The sequence below is a fragment of the Myotis davidii genome, unplaced genomic scaffold (genome assembly GCF_000327345.1).
Source record: "Myotis davidii unplaced genomic scaffold, ASM32734v1 scaffold962, whole genome shotgun sequence".
NCBI lineage: Eukaryota > Metazoa > Chordata > Mammalia > Chiroptera > Vespertilionidae > Myotis > Myotis davidii.
In genome coordinates this window covers 4665589-4684215 of record NW_006295559.1, presented here as the reverse complement: position 1 = coordinate 4684215, position 18627 = coordinate 4665589, and the positions used below count along the sequence as shown (strand labels likewise).

The 18627-nt window shown below is 50.1% G+C and overlaps 1 protein-coding gene across 1 annotated transcript in view; it reads right to left on the bottom strand.

The window, feature by feature from the left end:
- SH3BP5 (SH3-domain binding protein 5 (BTK-associated)) overlaps positions 1-18627 on the bottom strand; it is an 88083-nt gene that overhangs the window by 31586 nt on the left and 37870 nt on the right. The window contains exon 3 of the mRNA XM_006770211.2: positions 6393-6521. Within this exon, the coding sequence (XP_006770274.1) occupies positions 6393-6521 (129 nt within the window). The remainder of the gene's footprint in view (positions 1-6392; positions 6522-18627) is intronic.

Sequence of the window (18627 nt, the reverse complement as noted above, 5' to 3'; positions counted from 1 at the left end):
AGGCTCTTCAAGTCCAAGCCTCGGGGTCCCCTCTGAGCCTTTCTCGGCGGCTGGCTAACCACTAAGTGTGCCAGTCTTCACAGTCTCTCGGATGAGGTGCACCCCAGAGAGGTGTGTGCACAGGCCTGACTTCTTAGCCCAGTAGCTGAGGCAGATGCAACCAGAAGGGCCCAAGTAACAGTCTCTGGGCTCAAGATTAGTTTCCTCATCGGTAACGTGGGGACAAAAGGGGGAGACAAATGGCAGCCCCTACACAGAGCAGTACCATGCTGCCTAACACACAGATCTCAAAAGATGGGGCCAGATTAAGGTAAGGACAGGACACTCATCGTCGATGCCCAATCAACTTGACAAACACAACATGAGCCCCATGTGACAGAGCCCACCGTGGCTGCTTTGCAGCTTCTCAACCCAGTTTGGAGGCCAGGCAGGGCTGCCAGGTGCTCCCACAATTGGCCACAGGCCACACCGTTCCTTCCCTAGCTGGTCCCCCAGCCCAGCTCCCTTCCCACAGCCCTGGTTACCTTCATGCTGTCTTCTCCCTCCCATCTCAGCCCTGTCCTGTGTACCCAGACTCTCTCCGTGCTTTGGGCTCAGGCGTGCTGCTCTTCCCCAAGCTTCACACACACACACACACACACACACACACACACACACACACACACACACACACACTGACCTCGCTCCACTGGCTTTTTCCACATGCCATCAACCATGCCATGGGGCCCAGTTCTCTAACCAATGAGCTCACTGGGCTCATTACTTGGTGAATACAATTGGTCGGTCCTCATTACTCATGCATTCCATATCTGCGACTTTGTCTACTTGCTAAAATGTGTTTGTCAACTCAAAATCAATATTTATGGTGCATTCTGGGCCATTTCCGGACCCACACAGAGTAGTGAACACCTTGAGTCACTCAACGTGCACATTCCCAGCTGAGGTCTCCCGAGGTGGCACTGCCTCCTCCCTCCGGCTCTCACACTCAGCAAACAACTGTCCATCTCACAGGCTAGGTAGGGCCATGTTTTCCCCATTTTGGTTGGTGATCAGGTATTTAAATTGGCCCCCAAGCCTAGTGCTGAAGTGCTGTCCAGCGTTCCTCAGCCCGAGAAGGCTGTGATGCCCCTCACAGAGAAAACACTCCTTTCAGATAAACTGCATTCAGGCCTAAGTCACGGTGCTGCTGGCCATGAATTCGATGTTCATTAGGCAACAATAGGGTACATCCAGGAAAGGGGAGAGGAAATTTGCAGATCCGCACTGGAGGCCGCCCCAGTAAGGGCAAAAATGAAGTCTACAGCACATGATGAAACCTTGGAAACGTGGCTAAATCTGTGGACTCCATGTGACATCAACGCCGGAGAAGTCATGACCAATTAAAACTGGATGGTAGGCAAGTCTGTGAGGCTGAACGCCAAAGAAATTTATGAATATGTCGCCCAGGGTCAGGAAAATGTTCAACCCTTGTCGGCTAATGTTTTATTATAAAGAACCTGGACCTCTCAGTCCCCACTTATGGAGGGTCTTCTGCAAACAAAACCAATGTCTAGAATTTCCCAGCACAGGAAGAGGCAGCGCTCCGTTCCTCTGTGATTAACATAGGAATTCAGGGGACTACCTGATGCACATGACCTAACTAACCCATGTCACAGGAAGTACGACTCCCCATCCATTTGGGGGCCTCGCCACATTATCTGTTTGGGCTTAGAGCGCTTTGGATCTGTCAAAAAGTAAGTCAGCTATTTCCTCAGCATCAGTTTTTGATCCTCTGGCACGTTTTATCCTCACGAGGACTAACTCCGTACGGACGCAACCTGCCTGGGACCACCTTCTGTCCCCAGTCTCTCTATCTTCCCTATCCTCTCCCAGCCTGCAGAGGTTTGTTTCTTCTTGCCAGGAGTTTTTACTGTGTGTTCTAACTCCGTACGGACGCAACCTGCCTGGGACCGCCTTCTGTCCCCAGTCTCTCTATCTTCCCTGTCCTCTCCCAGCCTGCACAGGTTTGCTGCTTCTTCCCAGGGGTTTTTACTGTGTGGTTTGTTTGTTTGTTTGTTTGTTTGTTTGTTTGTTTTTAAGGCAGCAGATCCACCAGAGAGACATAATACTTGACAGGAAACACATCTGGAATAATAACTGACTTCCTTTTCCTTTGATCCCAATGTTTCACATGTACTAATTTAATACAACGGTAAGTTGTAAAAATGGCTATAATACTTTGCAGGCAGAGCTTATGGTTTCCCACCTTTTTAAATTTTATTTTTTTAATTGATTTCAGAGAGGAAGGGAGAGGGAGAGAGATAGAAGCATCAATGATAAGAGAGAATCACTGATTGGCTGCCTCCTGCACGCCCCACACTGGGGATCAAGCCCACAACCCGGGCATGTGCCCAGACCAGGAATTGAACCATGGCTTCTTGGTTCATAGGTCGACACTCAACCACTGAGCCACGCCAGCTGGACTGTTTCCCACCTCTTGACTTTGGACTGGCCGTGTGCCTTACTCCTCCCAAAGGGACAAATGGGATGCAAGCAGCGGCCTGGAATCCCCGCAGGAAGAAGGCCCCCTGGCCTGCGAGATGAGACACATGTGGTCCTGTCACCCCTGACGCCTCAGCTCACAACCAGCCAACTGCTTGATGGACAAAACCATCCAAGATCAGCCAGCCTCCAGCCAACCCACCAAGTGACTGTAGATGCAGGAGATCAGCCAGTCAGGAAAACTGCCCAGCAAAATCATGAGCTAATGAAGTGCTGTAAGCCCCTAAGTTTGAAGTGATTTGTTCCATAGCAAAAGCTAGAACTGACACACAACTCCACTTTACAGATGAAGAAACTGAGGCACAGAGATTAAGCAACCTGCTGAGGTCCCACCGCTATTAAGTGGTGAATTCGAATTCAAAGGCAGGCAGGCAGTCTGGCTCCAAGGGCTAAGTTTTGCTGATTGCCCCACAGCTAAGTCATTCTACAAGTTTCAATGTTTCCCCACTCACTTCCCCAAAGAAGTCAGGATGGGACATGAACGTGCATGGCCCGTAAACCCCAAACAGGCAACTTTCAGCACCGAATAGCCCTCTGCTGCTCTCCAGATTTGCAACGCACTTCTCACAGCTCCAACCAGTTAAACATACCAAGAGCTGTCCCCAAAGTCCATTTACAGATGAGTGAGGAAGGCCCTGGCTGAGCAGCTCAGTTCGTTAGAGCATCGTTCCAATATGCCCAGGTTGCAGGTTCGATCCTCAGTCAGGGCACATACAAGAAATAACCAATGAACTAATAAATAAGTGAAACAACAATCAATCCCTCCCCCCCCACCCCGCCCCTTCCTCTCTCTCTAAAATCAATAAATAAAAAGTTTAAAGATGAGTAAGTAAACAAAATGTGGCCCACACATACAGTGGAATATTATTCAGCCTGAAAAAGGAATGAAAACCTAACATGTGCTACGATACGGGTAAACCTTGAGGACACGATGCTAAGTGAAATGAGCCAGTCACGGAAAGACAAATAGTGCAGGATCCCACGTACATGGGTGCCTGGAGTAGTCAGGCTCGTAGAGACGGAAAGCAGAATGGTGGTTGCCAAGGGCTGAGGGAAAGGAGAAATGGTAAGTCACTATTTCATGAGTACCGAGTTTCCGTTTGGGAAAATGAAAAAGTTCTGGAGATGGATGGCGGTGAGGGTTACACAGCGACATGAATGTCCTTCGTGCTACTGCACTGCACACTGAACAAAAGGCAAATCTTCCATACAGTTTACCACAATCTTTTGTACAGGAAAACAATGACAAGGGTTGGGCCTGGCAGGGATAAAATGCAAGCCCAGGGCCACTGTTCGACCAGACAGAACCCAGGGAGCAAAATGAGCAAGAAACACTCCACTGTTCAGGTTCCCCGAGTCCCATGGCTCCACCCCCTTGTCACAATGTCCTGGCCACACACTGAAGACCAGATGGGCCGGCAGATACGGCAAAGCCACCTTAAAAACAAGCTCCGGCTCAAGGAAAAAACCCTTGATAAATCAAAGCCCGCTCCCTGCCCCCAGCTCAGCCCAGGAAAGAAAAGGCAGACATCTTCTACAGCCTCCTGGCAGGATGTAGACCGGGTTTTCTCAAAACCACAGGGTGGGGCCTGACGCACTCAGTAGGAACATGAGTTGACGCCGGGAATAATAAGGTCAATGCACATTTTGATGGGCAGATAGAATTTCTACAGGCCGGACAATTACAATCTTTGTAAACTCTGTTAGAAGTTTCTCCCTTTGTTAAGTCTCCACCGTTCCGCTGAGCCTCTGGCTGGATGGACATGGTCATCCCAGACATATAATAAAACCACCCCGCCCTAACCGGTTTGGCTCAGTGGATAGAGCGACTGAGGGGTCCCAGGTTCAATTCCGGTCAAGGGCATGTACGTTGGTTGCGGGCACATGCCCAGTCGGGAGTGTGCAGGAGGCAGCTGATCGATGTTTCTCTCTCATCGATGTTTCTAACTCTCTGTCTCTCTCCCTTCCTCTCTGTAAAAAATCAATAAAATATATTAAAAAAAAAACCACCCCTGCAGTACAATCTTTATTTAAAAAAACAAAAACAAGACTATACATCAACTGTTCACAGAAGGCATGAGGGCTTATTTTCTTTTTTGTTTATTTTTGATATTTCCTACCACATTTTTTTAAATGAAGCCAAAACCTAAGCTCACGCAGGGATTCCATGGCCAAACACTCTCCCATGAAGTCCTAAGGAATGTTTCTAACTCTCTGCCCCTCCCCCTTCCTCTCTGTAAAAAATCAATAAAATATATTAAAAAAAAAAACCACCCCTGCAGTACAATCTTTATTTAAAAAAACAAAAACAAGACTATACATCAACTGTTCACAGAAGGCATGAGGGCTTATTTTCTTTGTTTATTTTCGATATTTCCTACCACATTTTTAAAAATGAAGCCAAAACCTAAGCTCATGCAGGGATTCCATGGCCAAACACTCTCCCATGAAGTCCTAAGGACGACCTCATGAGAGCCACGGCTGGTCCGTGAACACAGAGTCCCACGGACGGGGATGCGGAGGCTCTGGGAACGCGGTGCCGCGCAACACGCACTGGAAGGAGATGCTCTGAAGGCCTCTGAGACCATCCCCGCTCCACAGCCAGAGGGGTCTGTCCATAGAGAAAGGAAGGGGGCGGAGCCAGACCAGAGGAAGAAAACAGGAAGCCCCACTTGGCAGCCGCTGGTGTGGGCCCCACCCCTTCACCATCAGGAAGGTCCCGCTGGTGCACAGACAGACGGCCACCTGGCCCAAGCCCAGACAGCCCCCATCCACGGCGATGAGATGTGACATCCGCACCCGGCCTGGGCCTCTGAGCATCCTTCCAGTTCCTCGGCTACAGACCAACAAGATCCCTTGGGGCCGAGGGGTAGGGGTCACTCTGAGACCTCTCCGCCCTTCTTCCTGCCCCACCTGTAAAGAGGCAGGACTTGGGGCGGGCATGCAGGCACCAGGCTGGGCAGGAGGCCCTCAGCATTCATCTTGAGCTCTGCCAGTGGACAGTGCGTCCATCACAGGCCCCCGGGGGCTGGCTATTATGTGATCAGACCTGATGACTCAGCGCCTTGTCCACAGGACTCAGTGACTGTCATGATCACTTATGCTCACCAACCAAGACAAGGGCTGAGAGGAAGGAGCAGCGGGCAGGGGCCAGTGTCAGGGCTCTTCTCCTTCCCCGGCCACATGCCTGGCCATGGGGGGCCGAGCGGTGGCACAGGGACACCCCGCATCTCAGCGGTAGCCATCCACGGGAGACACTCTGAAAGCAGAACCAACGTCCCTGTGGCCCCAGCAATCGCCTGACCGCAGCTCCCCTCTGCTGCCCCTTTTCTCGTCTTGGTGCCTCAGCTGCCTGTTTGGGCTCTCAGGACAAAGAACCAGTATTTCAAGGGAGGCGAACGGCTACTTGCTCCCACACCGGGAGGAGAGGGACGGAGTATTCGCCTGCTGCCCGGCAGGCGGTCACTAGGAGAGGGCAGAGCAGTAGCCTGGTGTTCTGGACACATCCTCTCCTCCGCCTGAGCTGGCCCTGCTGCCTGGCAAGGGGACCTGGGCGCCAACTCTGGCGGCAAGGCGGCGCCCACTCACAGGGCCATCAAGTGTCAGCACCCACCCTCTATGAAGAGTACCAAGAGCTGGATGAGGGCAGACTGTGGGGGGGTATGGGGGGTGGGGGCGGTGATAAGAGACTGACTCCAAATGCAGCTGATGACAGTCATGGCTGTTCTCCATCACACAGGACTGACTCGCGCTTCTAACTTTCAGGGGAGACACAGAAGCCAGAAGGCGCACCCCATCGCCAGCTGGGATGGTGGGCAGAGGCCGTGAGAGGACGTGCAGGGCTATCTTACCTGCCTTGCCACCCTCCGCGCCTCCCAGTAGGGCTTCGAGTCTTCCACGGCTTTGCCGATCTTCTTCAACAGCTCGTCCAGTTTCACCGTGGCTTCAACCAGAACAGAGCGGAACTTCTGCCGCGCATCCTGCAGCCGGGGGATACGGAGGAAGCACAGTTCAGGCTTAAGAAGGAATCAGAAAATCTGCCTGACCTCCCCACAAACACCAAGGACGGACCTCACAAAACCTACAAGCACCCACTACCTTCACAGGACAGTGTCTACAGCAGCACCATCCAAAGAACTCTTTCTGCGTTGCTGGAGGTGTTCTAGCATCGGCACTATCCCGCGTGGCAGCCACTAGCCACGTGTGAACACTGAGCACCTGAAATTGGCTGGTGAGCCCTGGCTGGGTAGCTCAGTTGGTTTAGAGCAGTGATGGCGAACCTTTTGAGCTCTGTGTGTCAGCATTTTGAAAAACCCTAACTTAACTCTGTGCCGTGTCACAACAAATCGATGTCTCTCTATGTAATCAAAAAATAAATTTAATAAATTTAAGAAGAAAAAATGTTTATATTTTAAAAAATTAATTGGCTTGTGAGATTGAGGAAATACATTTTATTTAATCTTAAATATATTTAATATTTTTAGAGGAGAGGGGGAAAGAGAGAGAGAGAGAAACATCAATGTGAGAAACATTGATCAACTGAACTCATAACCTGGGCATGTGCCCTAACCAGGAATCTAACCAGTGACCTTCTGGTGCACGGGACAATGCCCAGCCAACTGAGTGAGCCACACTGGCCAGGGCTATATTTAAATTTTAAAAATCGCTGTGGCTAGTGACTACTATATAGACAGCACAGGCTAGATTAAAAGGCTCTGTCTAGATCCTCAAGGGAAGATGTCTAGTCGGCCGCCCCAGCAGCTTAGCCCATAATGATGGCACCATTTCCTACCCTACCATGGAGTCCTCAATCACATGACGTGGTCAAGATGAAACACCGAGCCCTGCCGGCATGGCTCAATGGTTGAGCATTGACCTATGAACTAGAAGGTCACAGGGCACATGCCCAGGTTGCAGGCTCGATCCCCAGTGTGGGACTTGCAGGAGGCAGCCGATCAGTGATTGTCTCTCATCATTGATGTTTCCATCTCTCTCTCCCTCTCCCTTCCTTTCTGAAATCAATAAAAATATATTTAAAAAAAAAAAAGATGAAACCCTGAGAGCAAACTGCCCACATGCCAGACCCTGTGCTGGGCCTTGGGCTGGGCCCCTGCCTCCAGGGCACTTCCAATCTGGTGGGTAAAGTCAGGCACTGACAGCCCAGTCCAGAAGGCGGTGCCAGGATGGTGGGGTACAGGTGCCATGGAACCCAGCAGTGGAGACCCTCACTAGGCCAGGGAAGGCAGAACCCTCCCGGGGGGGATATCTGCACAGACACCTAAAGCATGAATGGGCCCTGGGGAGGGGAGAGGAAATACTGAGTCCCAAGCAGGCAGCAGCGCCCTCAGCCAGAGGGGAGAGGGAGAACAAGGTGCTTTCAAGGAAGGGAAGGAAGCGGAAAGTCTGGAATGTGGAGAACGGCAAGAGATAGGGCGGCCACCCATCCCGGAGGCAGCCACTATCAGGGTGGCGAAGGCCTGGGGCGGGCGGGGCTGGACCGGGTGGAGGGGGGCAATGTTGGGAGGATTACATGACATCTGTAATACTCTCAACAACAAAGATTTAAAAAATAAAAATAAAAGCTGGGCCTCGGTAGGAGTTTGGAAGGAACAGGCAGGTGGGCCACGCCAAGCTTAATCACAGGGTAAAAGTTGAGGAACCAGACCTGTGGACATCACAGGAGCGCAAATTTAAAAAAAAAAAGAAAGTTAGTCCCATGTCTAGGACATACTGGAGGTCAGGTCAATATCTCACAGACCCCACATGCCCTCTCCTCCTTTTCCCTTTGGCATTTGCCTGATGCAGCCACGCCTTGGGTGTGGGGGTGGGGAGGGTGTGTGTGTGTGTGTGTATATGTGTGTGTGTGTGTGTGTGTGTGTGTGGGCATGTGAGGGTGTGGGGGTGTGAGTGTGTGTACGCAAGCACACACATGCCTTTGAGAAAGGGGAAATGGATTCTCAGAGAAGAAGGAACAACACGTGATCACCAGCCATGGGGCTGCCCCAAGACCAACAGCCTCCTGCTGGTAAAACACGAGGTTCCACTGGCTGCAAAGCACCTGCCTCGCAAGTAACTACCTGAAAGCTGTTTCTAAACAGTAGATGGTAGGGGCCTGGTGGGCGAATGGGATGGCTCAGGGGGTAAAGGAAACCCCGGTCACTTCTCACTCCATCCCCGTCATGTTGTGCCAGACACTTCTGACATCGCCTTGGTCCCTTCCCCAGCCTTGTGTCATCACCAGGATTTTTCCTACCTCTCCCCTAGCTGGCCAGGCCTGCAGTCAGATCATCTGTCAACACCGGACCCCCATTCCCACCTGGCAACCACTGGCTCGAAGGGGAGTCGAAGACGCCCCTGAGAGAGAGACTGCCCTTTCTGTCCCCACCCGCTGTGCCCAAATCACACCGGCCCGCTTCACTTACTCAGGCTCCCTGCCAACTCCTGGAGGTTTCTGATTTGCCAAGAGCTATTCTGGTCACTAATGCATATAACCCACCAACCCTGTCCTCCTAAGACAGGAGGCTGCACGGCACAGATGGACATTTACTGAGTGGCAGACACTACCGTAAAGGCTCAATTCCACCCACCTGTGTGATCGCTAACAACCTTATCAGGTAGGTACAATCGGGTGACATAAGTACTGAGGCCCCAGTACACACACTGTGCAACAGACCCCCTACTGGGAAGGCCACCCAAAGAAAGTGTCATCTCAGTCAGGCCTTGAAGAAGGGCCTTTCACCAGGTAGCGACTGAGGGACCAGCACAAGCAAAGGATGGCAGGTGGGAGGTCTGAGGAGGCTGCAGCCAGGGAGGGCCTGTGTGCCACATTAGGCATCTAAACTTGATGCCATGCACAATGGGAGACGGTTATATGTTTACAGCCAGTCTCAACTCACTTTCCACGTACCCTCTGTGAGAAATGACTGCAGAGTGCGTTCTACCACAAGAAGTAAAAGTAATCGTACTTTACTAGATGGCTCCATTGCCAACAGCACTTACATAGCTGCAATAATGTCAGAATCAGATACTGGCTATACAGTAATTCTGCTGGGAGGAAAGGGGATGGGGAAAGTGGGTGTGTGGTGGGGACAGAGGACGGAAAGAGTCTCAAATCTCACCTTCCGTAGTGGGATGTTGGTAGATAATAAGTAAAACTGAAAACTCAAGAAATAGCCACACAAAGTCTACTATTTATAATCACAGAAGTGAATAACTACATACATAATCAGCTAAAATGTGTTAAACTGATCGATTGAATTGCCTCTAAGGGAGAAAAAATGGAGGTAGGGGTAGGAGAATAGAATACTAGTGGGGTGCCCAGCCAGTGTGGTTCAGTGGTTGAACACTGACCTATGTATGAACCAGGAGGTCACAGTTTTGATTCCCAGCTGCAGGCTCAATCCCCAACAGGGGGCATGCAGGAGGCAGCCGATCAGTGATTCTCTCTCATCACTGATGTTTCTCTCTCTCCCTCTCCCTTCCTCTCTCTGAAATCAATAAAAACATTTTTAAAAAGAAAAGAATACTAGTGGGGTTTTTGTTTGTTTGCCTTTTTTTAAATTTCTATTGTGGCAGAACACCACATGGATTTGTAAGCAGATCTGGGTTTTACCAAAGAGTGAAACAGGCTCCTCAGGGGATTCTGGTGGGCGATTCAGGGACCACCAGCCTGGTTAAGTGTGTTACCATCAAAGGGATTGAACCCAAGAGACTTGATGTGAGGTCAGCCTCTCCCTCCGTAAACAGGCTGTGTTGCCAGGGACGATGATGTATGACTGGCTGACATCCAACCACAAACAAGCCTATTCATCCGAGATGTGTTAAAAGCTCAACACAAAGCCAGCCTTCTCCCTGACGAGATAGAGCGGACCCAGTCCTTCCATCGCTCCACAGAGGACCAGAGCGACTCCAGTGACAATTCTCCACGAATACTGGGTTTGGGGACCCACAGACCAAAACCTTTCCTGCCTGTCTCACCGAACAGCCCTGATTCCCTGGGCCTCCCCCTGGTCCTAGGAGTAGTCTGTGACCCAGGGCTGGCCGGTTGGTGTGGATACTCCCGGCCTTAGTGATGGCTGAGGGAGGACATCAGAACCAATGACCCGTCGGTACCAAGGAGACTTCACTCTGGGACTTCGGAAACGGGTAGAAAGAGGACATTTCTCCCCTGAGGAGGCAGATGGCAACCATCTTGGCACCATGAGGGGAGAGCCTGACCAAAGAGGGGGAAGGGATGGAGGCGGGGAGGGAGATAAGGAGGAAGGGAGGGAGTGTTGCAGGGGAGGGGGCGTCCCAATGACCTAATGCTTCCCAGTTTAACCACCTTCCCTGGAGCCAAACCAGCACGTACATCCCCAACTGTCACCACTGCTTTATGTTAAGTTTAAGCGAATTGGAACTGGATTTCTGTCACTTGCAATCAAATTAAGTCATAAAAAATTATTGAAAAATAGGCCTTAAGGTAGTCATATTCATATAGACGGGAGGGGAGGATCAATCTACAGTCTGCACTTAAATATGGATAGCTGATGGAGGGCGCTGCCCCCGACCACACAGCGTGTGTACAAGGAGCAGAGCCCAGGGAATGGGACTCAGCCTAACTCGCATAAAACTTTTCCTTAGATCCATCCGAACACCAGCTGGCCACACCCGAAAGCCAGCTTGTCTCCACTGACCCTGTGCTCTTTGCCTTATTTCCTAGTTCCGAGGAAAGATGACCGTGGTCCTTCGTCTCCTACAATTGCAGGCAAGTGTGTCTCCCAGGATCAGAGCGGAGGGTGCTTGCAGGGGTGTCCAGGGAGGCGAGAAAGCCGTTTTCTCTACAGTAGATGACCCAAGGAGGAAGCAGTCAGGAGTCCAAACGCATCTCGGGGGAACGAGCAGACCCCACCCGTCTAGGAACACAAGCTGTTCACCGGCTGGTTTCTTACATCGGCACTTGAAGGAGTTCTAGAAGGGCTCCCTCTGCTCGGGTGAGGCCTCAGATCTTCAAATCTGAAACCTGTGTCATCCATTAGCTGACGCAGTCTGATGGCAATTTATTCAAGCGAAGGGCTGCTGACGGTGTGAATGTGTCAGTGTGTCACAAGCACAGGCCCGTATCAGATAAGAACCCCGGCTAAGCCAAGCCAGCCAGCACCGGAGAGCCTGGGACACAGGGGCCGATTGTCAGGGTCCTATTTCCTGGCCAACCCGCTCCCCTAAACCTCCATTATCTCACCTGGGAGCTGAAAATGACAGCCTTCCCACTTCTCAAAAGTGCCCCCAGAACCCAGGGAGATTAAGACGGGATGTCAGTTTTTAAAAATAACTGGCCTACAAATTAAAGATGACACCACGCTTCAAAAGATCCTTAGTAATGCCATTTATAAATACACTGCGTTCAGAGCAGAGCCGAGAGCCAGGTTTCACAGGCATCTGCACCTCACAGCAACCGGCAAGACTGGCTCAGCCAGAATGACCCTTCCCGGCCTACGGATGGGAGGACAGGAGCCCTGGCGGCCAAGTGCTGCTCGGCCTGAAGTCACACGCAAATGTCACACGCAGGCGGAAGTGCAGGCCTTTAGCCTTTTAGTCTGCTGTGCCTTTCATTTCTCCAGTGGTTCTCCAAGTGTGGTCCAGGGGACCCTGGGGTGGGGGCTGTCCCTGAGACCTTTTCTGGGAGTCAATTTTCATAATCAAGTTAGACTTATCTGCCTTTTCCACCTTCATTCTCTCATGAGTGTTCAATGGAGTTTTCCAGAGACTCCTTGATATGGGACATCGAAAGCGATGGGAAGCAGAAGCTGACACGAAAATCCAGCTCTTCTACTGGGCCAGACATGAGAAGGCTTGAAAAATCACCGACAATTACATTCTCGTCATGAATTTTTTTATGTGAGGAAATAGTTATTTTTTATAAAATATAATGTTAACATGTAATTAGTTTATGACTTTTGTGGTTTTTAAAATATGTTTTTATTGATTTTAGAGAAAGAGAACGGGGGAGGGGAAGAGAGAGAAACTTGGATCAGTTGTCCAGGGATGGAACCTACAACCTGGGTTCGTGCCCTGATCGGGAATCGAACCCGAACCGGTGACCTTTTGGTATGCGGGACAATCAATGCTCAGCCAACAGAGCCACACCAACCAGGGCGGTTTATAAATTTTTTTGAGAATAATAATATTTATTTATGTACTTATTTATTTATTCCATTGTGGGGTTTTTTTGGGGGGGGCGGTTTATGGTTTTTTAAAATAAATTAATACAAGTTTTTGAGATTTCTTACTTTTAAGTTTTAACATGGCAAATATAGGTATTGCTCACAAAGCAAAAGCTCTCTGAGGTACTCAACGATTATAAGAATGTAAAAGGGGACCTGAGGCAGGAAGGCATTATCTTGCTGCATGACACCAAGCCATACCTGCCCCATCCGGCCTGCCCCGCAGACACCCTGCTCATACAGAAACACCTGCATATTGTCACTAACCGTGAAGCGGTTATTACTTCTCAGATCTTTCTTTAAAGCCACCGCTGGTGCGACCCTGCCTTCATAGCGCCTTCTGCACTTCCTGGCGTTTGCTTCGCTAATCTCCTCTCTAAGAAGGGAATGGCCAGTCCCGGCTTAGAACTGTCCACCGAGAACGGAATCTGCTACGTGATAAGCTGAACAATAACCCACTGGCAGCAACCAGCATTGCTCTCCTAGTCCCATGCTGTGATGAGTAGGGCACTTCCGTTCGTACACACCTTCAATAAAACTCTTGCTTTAAAAATGCATTTCCCTTTCTTGGTTTTCCACTTACCGTTATAAATTCTCCTTTTCAAACTGAAGTAAGAGTGTGAATCAATTTAAAGAGAAATAGAGAATAAACAGTACATACAGAAAACTAGGATAAGGCAAAAATTACAACAGCAGCCAGAGAATGACCAGTTAAGAACCATAAAGCCCGTTAGAGGGACATCATAGAATCCTATATAATAAAAAGGCAATATGCAAATCGACCGAACGACAGAACGACCAGTCGCTATGACACGCACTGACCACCAGGGGCAGACGCTCACCACAGGAGATGCCCTTTGGTGGTCAGGCTGACACAGCGGATGGTGGGAGCCTCTCTGGCCTCCGCAGCAGTGCTAAGGACATCCAACTGCCAGTGCTAAGGATGTCTGACTCCCAAGGGGTCCTGGACTGTAAAAGGGCACAGGCCGGACTGAGGGACTCCCACCCACCCGCTCAGTGCACGAATGTCGTGCACCGGGCCTCTAGTTACACGATAAAAGGCGCCACTGAAAACATTTGGACTTACCGACCAGTTCTGAGATACCTGAAATGTTCTGAAGTTTACGACAAATCATGTTTTCTTCTCACCCCTCCAACCTATTCTTTAGAAGCACCGTGGCAGCTACTAAAACACACAAAGGACCCACTTGAACAGAGCTGGGTGAACAGGGAGTAAGGCTCCCCAGCCTGATAGCACTCTGCAGGAATGGGAATGTTCTCCACCTGTGTGGTCCAATGGAGAGGCCTCCGGCCACACGTGGCTCCATGAAAGCTGGAAATGTGGCTAGTGCAAATACCACATGTTTTATTAAATTTTAATTTTTTATTTTATTTTTATTTTTATTTTTTTAAATATATTTTATTGATTTTTTACAGCGAGGAAGGGAGAGGGATAGAGAGTTAGAAACATCGATGAGAGAGGAACATCGATCAGCTGCCTCCTGCATACCCCCCAATGGGGATATGCCAGCAACCAAGGTACATGCCCTTGACTGGAATCGAACCCGGGACCCTTTGGTCGGCAGGCCGACGCTCTATCCACTGAGCCAAACTGGTCAGGGCAAATTTTAGTTTTTTAAATGAAATTTAAATAGCCACATAGGGCTAGTGGTTGCCATATTGGACAGCACAGGTCTGGCTACTGGACCCTGGATCTCGCTTGGCTGCCCCCCTGAAAGCTCACACAAGGCTCCTGGGGTCCTCCAGCTGCCTCCTCTCCCTGCCTCTGCCAGGTTTCCTCCCACAGCCCCAGCTCGGGAGCGGCTTTCCTGGCCCCGTGAGAGGGGAGACAGGACAATGCAATTCTACCTTCAGGAATTTTGCAGCAGAGGCAGAATCAGAAAGAATATACCAGGGTACAGCCAACGCCAAGGGAGCCCAATCTGAGAGGCACAGGGCCAGGAGGAAGCAGAGGCGGGGGAGGGGGAGGACAGAGGACCACCGGGAGCTGAAGCTCGTCCCACCAGGGGCCACCACACTCCCGATTGCTGCGCGAGCCCCATTCCACATCAGCAATGTCCATCCATCCACCTGTAAGACCCTGGTTAAAACAGCGCCGAAGGAATAGAAACTTCATGGAAAAGAAAAAAAGGGGAAGAAAATACTAGGCCCTTCAAACTGAGAGACCTCAGAATCACTGCTGGAGACCAGGTGCCTAAGTCCCTTCCCCTTCTGACTCCTTTTTTCCCACCTCAAGCCCCAGTCCGGTAGCAGAGGCCCCCTGGGGTGCTCGCCAAAGCCGCCACTTCCTTCTGTGGGGACCGTCCATGCATCCGGCAGAACCTTGCAGCCACGTTTCTGATACAAGACACTCGCTCAGGGAACAGAACTGAGGAGCCCAGAGGAGGGAGTGACAGAGACACAGGGCAGAGAGTGAGAAGAGAGCAGCTGAGAGAACAGCAGGAGGCAGCAGAGGAGGGGAGATTATCTGGGTTCCTGACTGATCCAGAAATCAGATAGTGGCATAACCTATCGATCAAACCGGGGCACTGTCCAGACTGAGGAGGGGCCCTATTAATAATTACACCGCGCCCTAGCCGGTTTGGCTCAGTGGATAGAGCATTGGCCTGCAGACCGAAGGGTTCCAGGTTTGGTCCCAGGTTCAATTCTGGTCAAGGGCACATGCCTGGGTTGCAGGTTCAGTCCAATGTGCAGGAGGCAGCCAATCAATGATTCCCTCTCATCACTGATGTTTCTATCTCCCTCTTCCTCTCCCTTCCTCTCTGAAATCAATAAAAATATTTTTATTGGGACAACAGGCTTAAACCAACACTGTTGAGGCAACTGGAACACGTTGGAGAAGAAGAGCCCAAAACCCGGCCCCTATGCTTAAGGCCCAATGATGCTTCCCTCCCTTCGGTTCCATGACAGGCTCCTTTAATCTCTCAGAAAACCCTCCTTTTACTTGAGTGGTGGTGGGACAAAGGACTGGGGGTCCCAATCCCAGCGGTAGGCCCAGGGGCAGCCCCTGTGCAGCTCGGCGGACTTGGTGACAAGGCCAGGTCCTGTTTTCTCTTTCCACGGCACCTCACTGTCCATCTTGGCTGTGACCCAACAAGGGGTTCCTTCCACCAAGAGGGAAAAGGCAGTCGAGAGCGTTTCCTGTTGTCGGTGTCCCTTTTCTGGGGTTAACAAAGGTCTTGGGGCTCTTTTTCAGGCCTGGGGGGAACTGAGTTCCTCCTGCACAGAGGCCTCTCTGGTTTCGAACTCTGACTTGACTAAAATATTCCCAGATAGCCCTAACCGGTTTGGCTCAGTGGATAGAGCGTCGGCCTGCGGACTGAAGGGTCCCAGGTTCGATTCCGGTCAAGGGCATGGACTTCGGTTGCAGGCACACCTCCAGTAGGGGGTATGCAGGAGGCAGCTGACGAATGTTTCTCATCATGTTTCCCTCTATCCCTCTCCCTTCCTCTCTGTAAAAAATCAATAAAATATATTTTAAAAAAATATTCCCAGATAAGCATGTGAGCACCCAGGCCCATCCCCCAGGACATCGCAGCCCGCCCCAGCGGGCCCGCCAGGCTGGGCCACACGGCTCCCTTTGAAGCGATGGCCAATGTCAAGATTCCGTGGCCAATGTCAAGATTCCATGGCCAAGATTCCACTGCCAGTTGGAGGCTAAGGCAAGGCAATTAGCAGATCTGGGAATGGGGGGAAGACTTTTAAAAAAAATTTTTTTAATTTAAAATAATTTCAGACTTGGGAAAAAATGAGGGTGAGATGCAGACATGGTGCTCCTTTAACCTAAAAAAGAAATACTTCAGTGCACATTTCCTAAAGATGAGGACATTCTCTTACAGGGCCTGGCACAGGAACCAAAATCAGAACATCATGTTCATCCAAGGCTATCAATCTGAGCTATGGCTTTATTCAAATTATCAACTGTCCACTGATGTCTTTTTTAGTAAAGGGGGGGAAATTGTTTAAGGGGCCCAGGATCCAACCCAGGACCCACACCTTATATGTAGTTGTCATCTCGCTCTCTCTCATCTCCTTTACTGTGGAACGGTTCTTTAGTCTTTCTTTGTCTTTCATGGCCTTGATATTTTTTAATAATATGAGCCAGTTATTTTGTAGAATGTCTGTCAATTTGGGAAAGACTCATTTTCAATTCAACCTTTTTGTTGCTGTTACATAGGAATGAGCCACCAGAATGGAATTTAATATATATAGACAAAGGTCCAAACCCATAAACCCTTTAAATCTTCAGGCACAAGGGTCAATCCTAAGAGGCCCTAGAGGAGGGGGTAAAGTTACATAACTCTACACACAAACACACACACACGCACACACATATATATACATACATACATACACACACACACACACACGCATTTCGGCTAGAAAAACTGACAGGACCCAATGTTTTTTCATTCATGGCCACACATGTTTTTCAACCCACGGAATTCTTTGTGTAAGAGGAGGCAGAACTGCTAAACCAGGGCTTTATACTAAGTTCAACCACCAGGGAATGGTTTTCATGTTTACACCAAGAAGCGTAGCCTATTTCCTCAACTCCAAGACGCAGTTTTTCCCAACAATTCTTAGACATTAGGTTTTAGATGGATTATACAACTGATTGGCACGTTTACCAGGATAATGTTTCGACCACCACCCACGCTGTTACGCAATACAAGGTCCATTTCATAACCTGACATGAGCTTTAGAATCAGGGCGCGATGGGGAGTTCAGGGCCCAGCCTTGGAAAGCTCCAGAGATGATTTAGCTGGAAGCTCGCATCCACCCACCGCATTCCAGGCCAGCTGGCTGTCTGGCTCCTGCTGGCTTTTGGATAACCTTCCTCCTGACTGCAGCTAATCAGGGGAGAGAAAGGAGGGCACAGGATGCAGAAGAACCAAAGTCAAAGCCCTTTGCTGTAACTTTAGAGACATGAAAGGAACCATCAGAAGAAACAGCTGAAAATGTTAACAGTGGTTGCTTTCCGGCGTAGAACTGGGGGTGGGAAGAAATTAGACAGAGGACTTTCGTTTGTGTCATTAAAACTTCTCTAGGGCTTTAAAAAAAAAAAATACTATGTGCGAGCATTGCTTCACTAAAAACAAAATCTTAAGCAAGTGCAGCCTAGACTGACCTTCTGCATTTTCCATATCATCAGGACTGGGGGTGACTCATAATTCATTCGGCATGAGGCTAAATTAAAGTCAAAATCTGTCATACAGTGTCAGGGCTGGAAAAGGCTTTGCCCCCGCCCCCCTCGCTGAGCTCAGATGCTCCTCCCATCTCACAGAGCAGGTAACTGAAACCTCAGGAGGGCGGTCTCTCTCCCAAGGATGTATACCTGGTGAGTGTCAGGGCAGGGGTCGAAAACCTGGTCCCCTAAGCCCTAGACCAGCATTCTTCCATCTCACCAGCCTCAGCGGGCACCTCAATATGTGCACACATTCCCAAACCACCTACGGGCATGGGCTCCAGCCTCAGATCCTGGATTCAAATCCTGCCTCTCCACCCACTGGGCATGTGACCTGGGAGTACTGACTTCATCTTTCAGTGCCTCCATTTCTCATCAATGTCCTCAAGAGCTGTTGGGAGAACTGAGAGCAATGCTTAGTATATAATAAGCTTTCAGCAAAAAGGGACTTTTATGTAGGAGCCATCCTATATAATAAAGCAATAATATGCAAATTAACCCTCACACCCTCACAAGATGGCTGCTTATGACCACACTGGCAGGGGGTTTAGTGAGGGACAACCAAACAAGTGAACAGCAGGGTGGCCAGGCCAGCGGGAGGGGGGAGTGTGAGTGGTGACCAGGCTGGCAAGGCGGAAGCAGTTAGGGGACCAGACAGGCGGGGGCAGTTAGGAG